This window comes from Bombyx mori, chromosome 22, assembly GCF_030269925.1.
Source record: "Bombyx mori chromosome 22, ASM3026992v2".
NCBI lineage: Eukaryota > Metazoa > Arthropoda > Insecta > Lepidoptera > Bombycidae > Bombyx > Bombyx mori.
In genome coordinates, this window is record NC_085128.1 from 13,371,708 (window position 1) to 13,385,701 (window position 13,994).

The 13,994-nt window shown below is 39.1% G+C and overlaps 2 protein-coding genes across 3 annotated transcripts; both read left to right on the top strand.

Annotated features, from left to right (window-relative positions):
• The first annotated feature begins 3,313 nt into the window (after positions 1-3,313).
• LOC101741771 (pre-mRNA-splicing factor ISY1 homolog) lies at positions 3,314-13,333 on the top strand. Of its 2 annotated transcripts, none has more exons than XM_038018997.2 (8): positions 3,314-3,457; positions 3,555-3,661; positions 3,746-3,768; positions 5,224-5,387; positions 9,635-9,838; positions 10,885-11,034; positions 11,592-11,683; positions 12,925-13,333. In XM_038018997.2, exons 2-8 carry the CDS (start codon positions 3,659-3,661, stop codon positions 13,093-13,095), a joined length of 807 nt encoding a protein of 268 aa, XP_037874925.1. In that variant the 5' UTR covers positions 3,314-3,457; positions 3,555-3,658; the 3' UTR covers positions 13,096-13,333. The 2 variants fall into 2 exon arrangements, with proteins under 2 accessions (XP_037874925.1, XP_037874926.1); XM_038018998.2 differs by having other exon boundaries at positions 3,340-3,457; positions 3,534-3,661.
• On the top strand, positions 5,400-9,676 carry LOC119630256 (uncharacterized). Its single transcript, XM_062675020.1, has 2 exons — positions 5,400-5,718; positions 6,922-9,676. Exon 2 carries the CDS (start codon positions 7,111-7,113, stop codon positions 9,322-9,324), a length of 2,214 nt encoding a protein of 737 aa, XP_062531004.1. The 5' UTR covers positions 5,400-5,718; positions 6,922-7,110; the 3' UTR covers positions 9,325-9,676.
• Positions 13,334-13,994: the final 661 nt, after the last annotated feature.

Here is a 13,994-nt window from a genome sequence, read left to right on the forward strand (position 1 = left end):
GATATGTGAGAGCGAGGGAGTATCGAGAGGGACAACGTGCAGGGCCCGCCTATAGTAAATGGCAGTCCCGCCTTTGGAGGCGGTGAGTCTGTCATTCCTAACCATGACGTAATTCGCGACTTTCGGGTCGCGACGCGAGGGCTTCAGACAGGTTTCCTGCACTAATAGAATATCTACAAGATTATCGCGGAGGAATTCAAAAATTTGATCGCGTTGCCGCGCGAGTCCGTTAGCATTATAGAATGCTAACGTAAGGGAATACGGTTTTTCTCTACCTTTTTGCGCCATTGGTTACCGGTAAAGATTTTTATAACGTACGCGACACGGACTCGTAGACGTCCATGTGATCGAATGCGGCCGCGAGCCGCTGTTCGGGGGTTACCGACCTACGTATCGCGTCTGCGAACGATCGCAGACGGTCGAAGTTCACCGCAGTGACGAAGTCACGCACGAGCGCGAAGTCGTTGACGGCAGAGGGTTGCGGGGGACGGAACGCGGGCGCGGGGCGAGGTGCGAGCAGGGGCTGGGGTGCGGGGCGTGTCACGAGCGGGGGCGGGGGTGCGGTTTCCGTTCCCGCCTTCGTATACGGCAGCGGCTTTTTCCACGCCGAGACCGTGGGAACTGCAGCCGGCACGAAGGCGGGTTTCGGCACTGAAGGTGCCGAAGTCTTTGGGCCGACGGTTCTCGGAGCTGGGTGGGTTGGGCGTTTTCGCGGAGCCCTGGGACATCCACGGTAGTTCGCGGGGTGCCCTTGCTTAAGGCATAGGACACAGCTGGGAGGTTCGGTCGCGGTTTCCCTATCTCTAACGCAATCTATCGTAGCGTGATCGCCGAGGCATTTCACGCAGCGGGGGCGCGCGTGGCAATTACGCGCCGAGTGGCCATAGAGTTGGCACCTGTAGCACTGCCCGGGAGTGCCACGCTTATGGGGGGCTTCGATCGAGATCCCGGATAGGCCGCAAATTGTCGTGAGACATGCGATCTTCTTTTTGGCCTCCGGGGTGGGTTCTAGAGCTACCAGGATCATGTTGTAGGGCTGCTTGCCCCGCCCACTGTGCATCCGGTGCACGCTAACTAACGGGAGGGACTGAGCGGTCAGATCCTCCTTTATGTAATCGATGTCTAACTCCTTAGGGACTCCGCGTATCACTACGCGGAGCTCGCGGTCCTCCTGAAGAGCATAGGTGTGGAAACCTATGTTCTCCTTTCGGAGGTATGAAGAGAGGGCCCTATGGTCGCCCGGCGTTGCGACCTTTATCTGAATCCCATGCGCGACGTTACGCGCATGGGTGTAATTAATTTTGTTGGCCTGAAGGGCCTGAGACACGCGATTCCACGCTGTCTTCTCTTGAAGTATCAGCGGGGGCGGGGCAGCTACTTTAGGAGCGGGCGCGGGCTTGGGACGCGGCGGCGGGGTTACGCGGCGAGCGGAGTCCGACTCCGGTGTCACGACTACCTGCGGGCGGGAGGCGGTCGCGGATTTAGTTTGCTTCGTCGTGGAGCTCCGGGACTCCACGGCGCGAGAACGCTTTTTACCGCGCGTTACGGTTTGGAACCCATCCGAGGTTCCAGGCTGAGGGCTTGACGCGGATTCGAAATCCATCTCCGATTCGGTATCGGAGTCTGAACTCGAAACGATCGAGGTCGCGACGGACGAAGCGCGCGATGACGTAAACGACGCGGGCGCGGGGGTGGGGGTAGCGTTAGGCGCTATGTGAGCCGCATCGTCGGAACGTGCGCTCGAACTTAACGCGGCGGCGGGGGGCGCGCGGCGTGCCTCCGAGGTACGTTTGAAATACGCGGCGACGGACGCGGGGGGGGAGGGATTGCCACGAGAGGCCCTATATGCCTGATATTCGGCCCTAATTGTCGGGTACCTTTCCCGGAGGAACCCGAAAAAATCACTGTCACTGACACTATCACAATCTTCTTTCATCTTCGGTCTTCTTGCCCAGGGGGGGCGGCCCCGGGACTTTTGTTGAACTCGCCGAAAGGCGAGGCCCCGGATAGGATTTGTAACCCCCCTGTGCTGCAGGACAGCAAGGAGCAGGGGGGGGGAATGCCTATGCCGTGAAAACGGCAATCGGCGGGGAAAAGGAAAGGAACCCGCTCGGGCTGTATAGTGCTACAGCAGGCAGAATCGCGAGCGGGGGTCTAGTCTTGAAAAAGACTGTTGTTTTGGGAAGGGTTAGGAAATCGCTAGCCTGTGATAGTGCCACAGGAAGCCTGATCGTAGCGATTGGTTGCCTTGAAAAAGACAGTTGGTATAAGGTGGGTATTCACGGTCACAACACTATCACGCACAAATGTGTATTCCGATGCGTAGGTCGCAAGCGACCAACGGATTGGAAGGCACGTTCACACACAACCGAGTCGTAAACGAGAATGTATTCACGGTCACTAAACTGTCGAGCACAGCTGTGAGTTCGGAGACGCAGCTCGCAAGCGGGCCACGGATCGGAAAGCACGTCCGCGCACGACCGAGTCGTGAGCGAGAATGATACGACGCACCGGAATGCACCGGACGTTTTATCCTTTAGGCCACTAGCGATGTGAACCGATTACAATTTCTGGCTCCGGATTATTACCGATTTGTTTCACAAAAAACCGGTTTTTTAAGGTATTTTTAGGTTTTTTCCATAAAGGCTAAATAATCATTAAATAAAACTACGTGCAAACGAAGAGTTTTCTTCATACAATTAATAACCCTATTATTATATTTTATATAGGTTTAATGTTCATATTATCCAATAATAAAAAGCTTTTTATTTTTGATTTAATACTATTGTATTTTTGTCAAAGTGGGTTTTTCTTATATTTTACATGGTAATTGTACCGTAGTTTTTAAATGTAATGCACGGTAATTTCAGTCTGAAACACGGCATTTTTTATATAGCAGCATGATAGTTTGTATATTTGATCTGGTAGCACTGGTGTGAACTGTGAATGTAACGCGTACTTAAAAACCGATATTCTTAAATAAAAATCGGTGTTTATCGGTATCTGTAAAAACCAGTCTTTCTCCGGTTTTCTTCGAACCGGCTTACATCCCTATAGCCACGACAATTTGTGAATACCCACACTACTACTACTACTGTTAATTTTGAGAAGTCTCATAAACGCCATTTTACTGAGATTAAATTTCATTCTATATGATCTGATCTCATTTCATTTAATTTCATACTAATTGATTAATGTTTCAAATTAATCAACTTCATTTCATTCGTTCCTTAATATCATTTTTCTTAAAAAAAAATATAAAAGATTAGATTGTATGGTACGACACTTTTGCCTCTCTAGTTGGAAAACTAGAACTACTGTCATTTTATTGACAGATAATAGTTAGCAGACAACAAAAACACATGCATTGGCTTGTACAATTTTTTTAAAATGTTTAGTCTTATGGAACTAAAATTCATTTATCAAAGAATATACTGCTTCTAAAAATAAATTATAGGTATTATGAAAGGATTTAGAGTTCATTTAAATAAAGTTGTATCTTGTCGATTTCAGTTGTAACATATTGAATCAAGGAATTATCACTTTTTTTTTAGAGAATCTACCTCAACTACCATATAGCTTCACTTTAAAATAAAGTTTTATTGAAATTTGAATGGTCTTGATCCCAAAAACCGAAATTGTAAATACAATTTAAACCATGGTAAGTAGATCCCAACTCATTTATTTTTAGTTAAGTTGTTAATTTTATTTTCTAAATTAAAAATGTTTTCCTTTCAAATTTTAGGCCAGAAACGCAGAGAAAGCAATGTGAGTATGTGTTCTGTATTTCTTCATAAAAGTTTGCTTTATTTATTGCAAATGAATAATACTTTTATTGCATACTACTTATTGGATAAACTTGCAAACTTCATTGCAAATAAATGATAGTCAACAAATACTGTTAGGGTATACACAATTGAACATTTCTAAGTAAATTGATATGGCAGCACCTTTTTTAATAAGTGATATTACTTAACTTTGCTCTAATAATTACTTGAGTTGATAAGCTAAGTAAGGAATATAGTAAAACATTTGTTGCCCATGCACTGAAAGTACTAACGGCGCACTAGTTACTCTGTGTTTACAAAAGGCCTTATCGTTACTGTGTGAAGGCTGCCACTAACCTTGATATGAGTCATAATTGGACATTATAATGGCTGTTCACCCTTCAAAACGGAACACATTTATGCTTTAAGGCAGAAATAGGCAGATGGTGGCATCTGCCAGTGCAGGCCTATATGACACTCTAAAACCATTAATTATGCTAATTATATTTTTTGCAGGGCCTGATTACATAATGTAATTCCTTGATCGTGAAAGTCAGTTACGAATATGTGCCAAATATGTTTTTCATCAGACACAAATTAACATTGTTACTGCAATGGTTGATCCAAATAGATTCAAGTTCTTATTTTAAAGGCCATTTTCAAACTGACAATATATCTGCATTATACTAAATAGTATAAATATACCTGAGTAATAAGTGCTTAACATATAATTTTGTTAGCAGTAAAACAAAGTGTGAAATGAGACAATAGACTTGATCTATAAAGAATTTAACAGAAATGTGAATAATAAAAATGCTATAACACAAACATGACCTGAATGTTAGTAAAGGTATTGCTATATAACATTTTCGGCAGTCATAGAAAAGGGTGTGAATTATGTAATAAAGACTGCAATATTTAAATGCATAAATTTTCTAATTACATCAGTGGCCTAATGGCATATTGTTATTCTCACAGTAAATAGACTCTTTCTGCTGCATTCACATCTTCCGGGATGACTGCCTGTTTAGTGATCATTTTTTTAAGTAATACATCATACACTTTCTACATGATAATACTAAGATAATAGGCAATAATAATAATGTTATATAGAGAGAGAGGAGCTATTGCGCCTGTGAAGCAGTCAACCGTTTTGGTTTTGAAGTTAGAAATAGAATAAAAGAGACTTCAACCTCATCTCTTAAGTTAATCTAGAGCATTCACATTTAGATATCTATGGGTTCTAATATTGGTTTCATAGCAGGTATCCCATGAGCAATATCAGCCCCTGTTGGTTTACATTGTGTTAATTCCAGTATGTATTAGTCCTGAAGCTATCAGGTCTTTTAGTATTAATAGTATTTATAACTCTTTATTTCAATACAATTAAAATTTCAACTATGTTCATGATGTTAAAACAGTAATTATTATTGGTTATTTACTTAATGTTCTCTAGGACAACACTAGCACGTTGGCGTGCGGCACAAGTTCAGGAAGCGGGAGGCCAGCGAGAACGACGTCCGTATCTTGCATCAGAATGTAATGATTTACCACAAGCCGAGAAGTGGAGGTTACAGATTGTCAGAGAAATTGCGAAAAAAGTGGCACAGATACAGAATGGTATGTATATTTTAAAATAATCAATGCTTATTTAAACCCAGACATGCTTTATTGTGACTATAATACTATATTTTATACAAAATATAAAATTTTTTTGAGAGTACTTTCTCAACTTTATTAGATGAACAAACAAAGCCAAATATTAATATGTAATGGCCAATATTGTAGCAAAAGTTGATGCCTTAAATATTCTTAGCTTATGGCATATTCATTTTGAACAAAAACCGTTTACCTACTTGTTAATCCAAATCTTTGATTTGCTTTACTTTCTTAGTTTTTATTGTGCTTATTTTTTTACAAATTGGAAATTCATACACATATATTCATATATGTATACTAGCTGACCCAGCAAACGTTGTGTTGCCTTAAATAAGATTTCTAGGGAAATTATAGTGTACAAAAAAAAACCTCATTCAACCACATACCTCAAAACCAAACCAAAAAACCTCAAACAAAAAAAAAATTATCCAAAAAAATAAAAAATAAATGTTTGGGGTGGACAACCCTTATTACTTAGGGGTATGAAAAATAGATAGTAGCCGATTCTCAGACCTACTGAACGTACTATTGATACACAAATAAAACCAAAAAAACATGGCTGAAAAATGTATAGTGAGTAAGACAGGAGACGGCTTCGTTCTCATCCCTACTACGTGATGTTTGCTGGATGAGTGGTGACACCTGGCGGGGATAACTGATCGATTGATAGTTGATCAGTAGTCGACCGGCGAGGGCGGGAGATCAAATTGAATTAAAAAACAAAAACATAATTAAAGGAACTTAAAATTATAAACTCTGAATAAGAATTTATCGTACTACAATTATAATATTTGATTGCCATCTTGCAACCTTATTGCGGATCTGTGCATTGAATCAAAAAAAAAAATCGGAATGGAAAAATAGGGCTTGATCGTATAAGAGTGAAAATTGAGAGTAATATGATTTTTTTTATTTTAAGTCTGAAAAGATAAAAAAAAATTCTTGCCAAAAAAATTTAAGTTTATAATTAACAAATAAAAAATAGGGGTTGATCATAGAGGGATGAAAAATTGAGAGTAGCATCAGATTTTTTATTTTAATTCATGACAAATAAAAATAAACATGAAAATCTTGCCAAAAAAATTAAAGTTTATAATTAACAAATAAAAAATAGGGGTTGATCGTAGAAGGGTGAAAAATTCAAAGTAATATGAAATTTTTTATTCTAAGTCATGACAAAATAAAAACAAAGTTCTTGCCAAAAAAATTAGTCTTTAATTACCAAATAAAAAATAAGGGTTGATGGTAGAGGGGTGAAAATTTAGGGATCTATGTATTTTTGTATGCTGTATCATAAAAAAAAAACAAAAAATGTCTAAAAAATAAAAATAAAATTTTGGGGTTGGACCACCCTTAACATTTAGTGGGATGAAAAATAGATGTTGTCCGATTCTCCACCCTGGCCGATATGCACGCTAAGATTCACGAAAATCGGTCGAGCCGTTTCGGAGGAGTTCAATCACGCACACCGTTACACGAGAATTTTATGTATTAGATAAATAAAATCAATAGAGATTTTCCAATTTCACACTTCTGATTAGTACTGGTGGTAATCCTAAATAATCAAATTATACTGTCTCTTATTTAAAAAGTTAAAAAATCTATTCAACTTGAAAATCACATGGGCTATGTAATTTCAAGAATGTCAGAAAACAATTTATAATTAAAATTTTCCAAATCTATAATGGACACTACACCATCAACAGAGAATAATAAGCGAGAACAAAGTACAGTATCACAGAATCTAGTATTAAATTCAATACAGTCTACAGCTGCTGACAATGATGAAACATTTTACGATCAGGACAGTGGAAGGCTAGTCGGAACGCCCACATTATTAAAAACAATACCAACATCTAAACCCTCTTCTAAACAAACCTCACTGCAAGTTGTCACAAAGCTATCACAAAATACAGACTTAATTTTAACACAGCCAATGATTACTGCTGATACAGAAAAATATTCGGATATTCAAGGCAGCCTGCAAGTTCCTACTGCACAGGCAATATCAACATCCAGACATTCGTCTAAACAACCTTCTTTGCAAGTAATTAAAAAAGAAAGCAAGAGTCCAAAGTCCTCCATTGCACCACAATCACCACCACAACTGGCCAATTTCCTTCACAGTCCAATCCCAACTGATCATAATATTTCGATTGAAGTATCTCATAGAAATTATAATGGCAGTGTCAGATCTAAATCACCAGAACAGAAGAGTCCAAAAAGCTTAAGTATTAAATCGGAATACTTAGAAGAACGTAAAATGGAGACAGATCTTGAAACTAGAGAGCCAGAAGAAACTTCAGTCAATAGAAAATCGAATGTGTCTGAAAATAAAACTTCGAGAAGATCTGAAAGCCCAATAGGATCTCCAGTGATAACTAGCAATATTGATAAAATAGCCAATATGAGTAAAGTTCTTTCAAATGAAGCAAAAGCTTTAAGACAATCCATTCGTAGTTTATCCGAAGACATAGCTAAAACTAAACAAGAAATGTCCGATCAACAAGAGGAAAACGTTAATTTTCCCTATCACCTGTTTTTGTTGGAAATTATCGTAAATAAAATTCACATGAAATGTGATTGTTTCGACGTTGATGGTAACAATCTAGTTATTTTGGCGACATTTTTAGGAAAACAACCTATTGTCCTTTACGATACCAGTTACGGTAAAATATATAACTTTACTAAACTAAATTTGGGGAAGTCAATATTATTTGCTATGACCTACGATAAAATATGTAGCATCAAAGATTTTGAAATAACCATACAATTAACAAAACAGCCACCTTGCACCAGCTGTGTGACTAAAATAGGACAGGCGTGTATGGACTTAACTGTGGAATTTGTGAAATTACGCGAGGAATTGTGTCGCAAATGGTTGGCTGAACAGCCTGATGATAATATAATGTGTACAACATCGACACCATTGTCCAAAAATTTGTACCATCTGTCTTGCGGTGACGAAGACCACAGGGACTCTATTGGAGTTATTGAGGTTTCGACAAGAATGTCATTCCTAGGAAAAGAAATCATGACTTCGTTTTGTGCTACTCCTAAACCTCAGGGCACGTCGTTTCTTTTGAAGCAGGATAATGGAATGACAATGTATTCTTGTCAAAAAGTTGAAATGGACGATCAAGGCAAGATACTTTTGGATGAAAGTAGTTTAACAAAAAAAAGTTTACCCTGTGCGCATCGCAATCTTTCATTCATTGAAAGAAATCAAAGGTGTCCGAGTCCAACATCAAGCATTCTGTCATCTAAGAGATCATATCAGCCGATTCCGTATTCACACTATCAAAACGAGGTCCCTAAATACGACGAGATATTTACAAAAATTAATGCGAACGAACTAAAAATTCGTGTCCCAAAAACCACGAAGGTTGAACGAATGGGAAAGTACGATAGGATACAGGAATTGTGCTCCTGTGAAAATACACCTTACAATACAGGAGATCAGATACAATTCCAGTTACCGAAAGATTTCCATAATTCTGATACTTACACTTCAAATTTAAAATACACTCATAAAGGCTACGACAATACTTGCGATAAAAGGGACAGAAAAATACTTAGCGTTACGCCAACTAACTGTCCGGTCCCTGTGGCCATGGAGAAAATATTGCATCCGCAGAAAGATGTGTTCGTTTTAAAAATTGGAAAAAAACTGGAAACAAAAGACAAGAAAACTGAATTAGAAATCGAACTAGTTACTCCAAAGGGGCCAACGGAAAAACGGAATCTTGATAATAATATAAACGACATTTCGCAACAGTGCAGTACTGTCGAACTGAACAAGAAACAATCGAAAACAAGTAATAAGAAAAAAAATAAAACTAAAAAGGCAAATAAATCGAAGAAAGAAATCAAATCTAAAAATAAAACAAAAAAATAACTACACGACGAGTCATTATACTAACTGACACTATTCTTGTTGATATAAAATTGTACACTAGTTTTTATAAATACTGGCACAACGAAATAAAACTTGTTTTTGAAACTGAACCATTTTATCTGTCTCATCCATTTAATATTAAGATTTAAGATCCTTATCATAAGATGGACTTGTCTAGGCCACGGCACTATAGGGTTTCTTCAACGTTTTTGTAAAACCATTTGTCCACTCATTTAAAAACTTAAGCCGAATTTGAAAATTCAAATGTATGTATTAATTAACAAAAATGAAAAATAAATTCGTATTTCAGCCGGTCTCGGAGAGTTCCGGATTCGCGATCTTAACGACGAAATTAATAAACTTATGAGGGAGAAGCGACATTGGGAGGTTCAAATTAAATCTTTGGGCGGTCCCGATCATGCTCGAGTCGGTCCTAAAATGTTGGACCAAGACGGGAAAGAAGTGCCTGGCAACCGGGGATACAAATACTTTGGAGCTGCAAAGGATTTACCCGGTAACTAACCACTGTTGGATATAAATTTTGTTTCGACAATGCAAACAACTTATTGTTCAACTTACTAATCAATCAACAGTTGATAATTGAAAAAAAAATGATTATTAAATCACACTTCCATGTCGACAACCAATATACAATGTTTTATTAGAGCACATAGCTGATGAGTTCAGCGAACACATAAGCACAATTTTTTTTATTGTTGTGGTGTTAAGTGGTTTCTGGAGCCCATAGACATCTACAACGTAAATGCGCCACTCACCTTGAATTACAAGTTCTAAGGTCGTCAAGTAATAATTAAATCGGCTGCCCCACCCTTCAAACCGGAACGCATTACTGCTTTACGGCAGAAATAGGCGGGGTGGTGGTACCTACCCGAGCGGACTCACAAAAGGTCCTACCATCACGAATGACGTCATCCCTCTTGTAATTTGTCTAACGCCAATCTTTCATATTTGAGATCGTAGGCTAATTGCGTCAATTCAACACGGTGTTTTCTGATCGCTGTAACATGTCCAAGTTCAAATGAGGCTTGCGGAGAGTACTCAGAGGTAGGCAGCGACTTAGCCCACTGAGTTTCTCGCCGGATCTTCTCAGTGGGTCGCGTTTCCGATCCGGTGTTAGATTCTGCGAAGCACGGCTCTCGCTGAGGTTCGTGTTAGCAACATCGTCAGGTTTGAGCACCGTGAGCTCACCTACTAGTTAAGGTTACACTGATATGGTCTCTCTAGAACTCTAGACCATCAGATCATCAGATTAAGTAGGAAAAAAGATAATGGCAGCGACTTAGCTGTGCCCCTAACATTGTTGGCCTCCATGAGCGATATCAACTACTCACCACCAGGCGGGCCTTGTATTCGTCTGGCTACAAACGCCATTATTAACAAAAACAACCACAATCCTACATTTCATATCAGACCATAAAATTGTGGTAGGATGGTAACATCATCAATATGGGCTCACAATATGCCACGCAGCTCTTCCCAGTTCTGATAATTACGTTCAAAAATAAATACCGTACTTATTGATTAATGAATCGTATTCAGGCGTGCGAGAGCTATTCGAACAAGAGCCGCCCCCGCCCCCTCGCCGGACGAGAGCGGACCTCATGAGAGACGTCGACGCAGATTACTACGGCTACAGAGACGACGACGACGGCATTTTACTACCATTAGAACAAGAGGCTGAAAAAGCAGGTACTAAAACGACATGTGAAGTGTTTAACTTTGTTTCTGCCACCAAAACGAAGATAATTCTTAAAATTAAGGCCCTTTTAGTTGGTAAATACTTTTTAAAGTTTCAATAACATGATTTGTGACACTGTTTAGAAAAAATCTTTTTTAATTGGATTACTAGCTGACCCGGCAGACTTCGTAGTGCCTCAATCGATATTTAAAAGACCTAAACTTTTGTATAAAATAAATTTAAAACAAACAAAAGGAATCCGCCCGACGGGGGACACATCAAAGGAAAAACAAAATTGTTTTTTTTATTGAATTTCGAGCATTTTCTTATTTATCTACCTTTTAAACCTTCTCTGGACTTCCACAAATAATTCAAGACCAAAATTAGCCAAATCGGTCCAGCCGTTCTCGAATTTTAGCGAGATTAACGAACAGCAATTCATTTTTATATATATAGATTGGGTATCTTGTAAGAGTTGTTTCACCTATAATACGCACCTAAAAATTCTATAGATTTTTATTTTAGAGTTTTATAGCTGTTAAATTGACCTGAACTCTTTCTGTTTAAGCGATAGCACGTGCAGTCGATGAATGGAAAAGAAACAAGGAACTCAACAAAGATCAAGACCTTCCCGAAGAGGAAAATATTTATCCTGAAGATGTGAGTAGATAATGCTCATAAATTTAACTGCTTCAACTAATGAGGCAAACGTAGAACGAACTGACGTCATTATATATTATATCCTGGCCACGTGTGAGTAGGAAGCAATTGCGTCCCGGCCGGTATATATAATATACTTACTGGTGGTAGGACCTCTTGTGAGTCCGCACGGGTAGGTACCACCGCCCTGCCTATTTCTGCCGTGAAGCAGTAATGCGTTTCGGCTTGAAGGGTGGGGCAGCCGTTGTAACTATAATTGAGACCTTAGAACTTATATCTCAAGGTGGGTGGCGCATTTACGTTGTAGATGTCTATGGGCTCCAGTGACCACTTAACACCAGGTGGGCTGTGAGTTCGTCCACTCATCTAAGCTATAAAAAAAAAAAAAAAAAAAAAAAAAAAAAAAAAAAAAAAAAAAAAAAAAAAAAAAAAAAAAAAAAAAAAAAAAAAAAAATATAAGATCCTAAATAACATGACATTCTGGGATCCGACTCTGAAATGGAACTCGGTTATACAGTACAACGTTTTTTAGTAAACTTCATTTGAATATGCAATTTTGAAAAGGGCACATGTCCCTTATTTTGTCAAATACTTTTTTTCATATACATGTAGTTTTGAGGCTTACCTAAACCCATTTCATAATAATTCCAGTAATTTTCAATTGCTAATTAACACTAAAATATATCCCAAAAGTTAATATTTTAAATTTTACACTGCTTTAGAAAATAATCAGTTTTTTTTTATTTCCTGAACATTTTACATTTTCAGAGATGTGCCTTTTTTGATATTGCGTATTCAATTAATTTCTTTATTTTAGTATAATCTTGTTGTAAACTAACAACTCAACTAAAACTTTTGTAAGGGATTAATAAGCTTAAGTAGCCAGTGCAATAAGTTTAAGTAGTTTTTTGTAACAGCCGCAAATCGATGCAAACTATCATGGAATGTGTCCGGAGTGTAGGCTAGTGAACCATTAAGTAGCGATATAGCACGTTTAGTAGACGCACCCCCACTCGTACGTCCGCGCATATAACACATCGATAACCTAAACTAACGCCTTTGTTATCAGAACCCATGGACAACATTGTGCCGCTTACCTTGAGGCATGAGGGCGAAGTCTTAATTTTATTAAGTAACGTCTGTCCTACTCTTAATAGGCAGGATGATGGTACTTGCGGTCTTACAATACCCTCCGTAATTTTTATTTGCATCAATAAGGAATTTTTCTTAAATATTTTCAGCCGGATGACAAGAGGATGGAAGACGATGAAGAAGAACCCGAGAAAGCAACGGTCACCTCCCACGTGGCCGTGCCGTCGCAGAGGGACGTCGAAGAAGCATTGCTCAGGAGGAAGAAGCAGGAACTAATGGAGAAATATGGATGCCTAGACGCCAAAATAGAGAAGAGCTGACGGCCACCTAACATTTTTCTGTGTGCTTAGTGCGAGTTTTTTAACGTTCTCGATAGCGTAAAAGTTACCTGAAATTTGTATGCAGCTGGAACAGTGCCCCTAGCGGCAAACATAGGCAAAAGTTCCAACTCCATACAAATTTGACTTAACTGTTACGCAATCGAGAGCGTTTAAAAACTCGCACTAAGCACACTGTTGATTTAGTATAAGGAAACAATAAAGAAATAAGTAATTGAAATTTTGTTTTTTAATCGAATCTAGAACAAACCATTTTTTTTATTGCTTAGATAGGTGGACAAACTCACAGCCCATCTGGTTGTTATGTGGTTACTGGAGCCCATAGACATTTCCGAGGTAAATGCGCCACCCACCTTGATATAAGTTCTAAGGTCTCAGTATAGTTACAATCATATCAAGATATTGGTCTTTGGTATCTTTACTTACTTAACTGGACCCTGTTATTTTTTTGGTGCGATGTTTGTGTGAGCTCACGGCTCATCTAGCGTTAACTAGCTAACAGAGCTCGCAAACATCACAACGTGCATAACGCCATCCAAAACATGAGATCATTTACTGTATATATTATCCCCAGCCTTAGAAGAACGCGTGAAGTAAAAATAGACCGAATGGGAGTACCTACCTGTGGAGACCCACACTACTAATTATTAAAATTATAAACTTGGCTGGTTTCGTTAGAACCACGGAATAGATAAATAAGGTTGGAATGGTAATGTAGGCGGGGCAAGCGTGCCACAGTTATGATTGTACAAACATAACTCGACCGATTCTTTCATTCACCGCGTTTAGTGCGCTTCGGACTACTTTGGCGAACAGATCTCCGCTTTATAGTGCCGTGTTGTGCAATTATAACTTGTAAAACAAAAAATCAGACCTCAAGT